The sequence below is a fragment of the Selaginella moellendorffii genome, unplaced genomic scaffold (genome assembly GCF_000143415.4).
Source record: "Selaginella moellendorffii unplaced genomic scaffold, v1.0 SELMOscaffold_63, whole genome shotgun sequence".
Classification (NCBI taxonomy): domain Eukaryota; kingdom Viridiplantae; phylum Streptophyta; class Lycopodiopsida; order Selaginellales; family Selaginellaceae; genus Selaginella; species Selaginella moellendorffii.
Genome location: NW_003314324.1, coordinates 1,133,101 through 1,135,638, shown reverse-complemented (window position 1 = coordinate 1,135,638; position 2,538 = coordinate 1,133,101). Strand labels below are relative to the sequence as shown.

The 2,538-nt window shown below is 35.4% G+C and overlaps 1 protein-coding gene across 1 annotated transcript in view; it reads right to left on the bottom strand.

The window, feature by feature from the left end:
• Positions 1-444, bottom strand: part of LOC9644772 (allene oxide synthase) — a 1,799-nt gene extending 1,355 nt beyond the window's left edge. The window contains exon 1 of the mRNA XM_024689720.1: positions 1-444. Within this exon, the coding sequence (XP_024545488.1) occupies positions 1-246 (246 nt within the window). The 5' untranslated portion in view covers positions 247-444.
• Positions 445-2,538: the final 2,094 nt, after the last annotated feature.

Genomic DNA, 2,538 nt, shown 5'->3' with positions numbered 1-2,538 from the left:
GGTGAGATCGAACAGGACAGGGAAGCTCTTCTGATCCAGCAGCGCAATGACTTTGGAATCGGGGAAGAAAGGTGGCCCGGGGGGCATGTTGACGCGGAAGACAGTGCTCCCGTACTCGTCCCTCCGCTTCTCGAAGAAATTCTTGCCGTAGAAACGGTCCAGCCGATCCAGCACGGCGCCGAGTATGGGTGCGCCATACTCACCGGGCACCTCGCGCTTCACCTCCAGGTTCCTGTCGTTGCTCATCACTGCAATTGATGCAAAGAAGTGAAGTATGAGCTGCTAAGAACACACTACTTGAGTACAAGGTGTGCTTGTGTTGGGCACAAGCTCGGGGCTTTTAAACAAAGTGGTCCTCCTCTAGCATGACGAACGTGCGTGCAAACGATAGATATGACCAAGCTTAAAAAGAAATTGGAAACAGAATCAGAATGCTGTAAAGTAAGACAGCTGCTTCTTCAGCTACTTGTTAACTAGATATGGACAACTTTTAAACTATGTGTTACTTGTCCAGTTCTTCATCCTTATTGGTAGGCCTTAGATTCATTCATTCATTCATTAGCTGTTTATAAGGTCTTGTGGCGCCCACCAAGAAGAATGAGACTAACAAATTATAGTAAGTTGTTTTAATGATCTCGTGAGCCGTTTGCTGAACTCCTCTATGTCTTCTGCCACCAATTTACTCATGTGAGCTCACATTCAATACCCAGTTCAAGTTATTGCTTTCTTCGAACAAGGACCTAAAACTTATCTTATGAAGAGCTTGAGGAGGTCCAAACGAGAGAGATCATCCATAGGGACCAAGCTTAAAAGCCAAAATGAAAACAGATAACAGCAATATAAAATACAGGTTACATCCCTCTTGCATCATGATTTTGGTAGGATGTCACAGTACAATCTATCCAGCATGCAAAAGAATAAGGGTAAAAATATAATCAAATGCTGCAACTTCTTTTTAAATCGTTTCTGGAATTTATTTTGTTCCTCATTATTCTATTTTATAAAGGAGTGATTATGGAGGGGTAATTATGTTGTGTTATTTTTTTTTGGTATATGTATCATATTTCAATGTTAATATAAACCCAGGTTCCCACCTAAGCCCATATAACCCATCTAAATCTGTAGAGTATTCATTTTAATTGATACATGTTTTATGCCACACTCATTCCTTGTTCTAGGGCTTTTTATTTCAAGTTAAGCAAATGGTACATTGGTAATGGTCGATTAACTCTAAATGTTTTTTGGCTGATTGAGATAGTGTATCTTTGTCATTCCTTAGAGTTTAGGGTTTTTATCTCAGCAAAATCCCACTTGTGCTTTTCGGGTATGCATGCTAAATGTATGTCCATACTAGATGGATCCAAAATTGCAATTGTAATGGATGGATCGACGCAAAATAAATATTAAATTTTTCTCTATCAAGACATTAACAAGATGGCCTCTTTAACATTTTTGCTTGGAACAAAGTATTCTTCGTGAGTTGGAACATGAAGTTTATTTATTTAAATTTATATTTATTTACAATTGTTTGATGGCAAGTGACTGTGAGTCTCAAGTAAGGAAAAAAGGAACAATCGTATAAGAATTGTGTTGAACACTCTAACTATAAAGTTTTTAAAAACCTACTTTTATAGAGGCTAACCCAAAAACCTAATTTGGGACAAAATCAAAGAGGGAACAACTCTCAATAAAATAATAAAACAATGGAAAATTTGTTATTGAGTATAAAGTCCTTAAAACCATATTTCTATACAGGCTCTAGAAATTAATTTGGTCTAACCCTTAATTAATCTAGAAACCTAATTTAGGTATGGGTCTATTTTAATGATGTGCATAGTAGGTTTTAAATTCAAATCCCATGAGCAAAGGTTTAGCTAGTAATAGTGAATATACTCTTTAATAAAAAAAATAGCAAATATATATTATCATCCCTCTTTCTGATACTAAGTACTAGGTGACAACAAAATAATAAAGTTTGCAATATTGGTATTTCAAGTTAAGGATGGTAACAACTTCAAACTCCTACTTGTTGATAATAACCTTTATAGGAGGTGGTAGAGGAATATGTGTGGGATTAGAAGAGGCATAATAAAATTTTAAAAAAAAATGGAATACCAAATATAAGGTTTAGATTTTACTTTGTGGCATTTTATGGTAAAATACTATAGGGTATAGCTTATAGATCATGGAAGATACAGTGTAATGCATCTTATATCTCTCCCCTTAAACCAACTAAAAAAGGAATAATTGGTTGATAAGAAAGCCTTTAATAGCTTTTTTATGCTTATTTATCCCCCAAAGTTCCAAGGATTTATAGTGAAAGTATATCCAAATCTTATTCTATGATCACATGTGCTACACTCACTCCCTTTATAAATGTATCTATTGTGAAATTGTGGTACAAGTGGATGATTAATTGTTTTATATGGGATAGCTGGTCTATATAATGGAAGGATTGGTAGATTTACATAGGATAGTTAGTCCATATAATAGAAGGATTGGTAAATTCACATGGGATAGATATTCTACATAATGGAA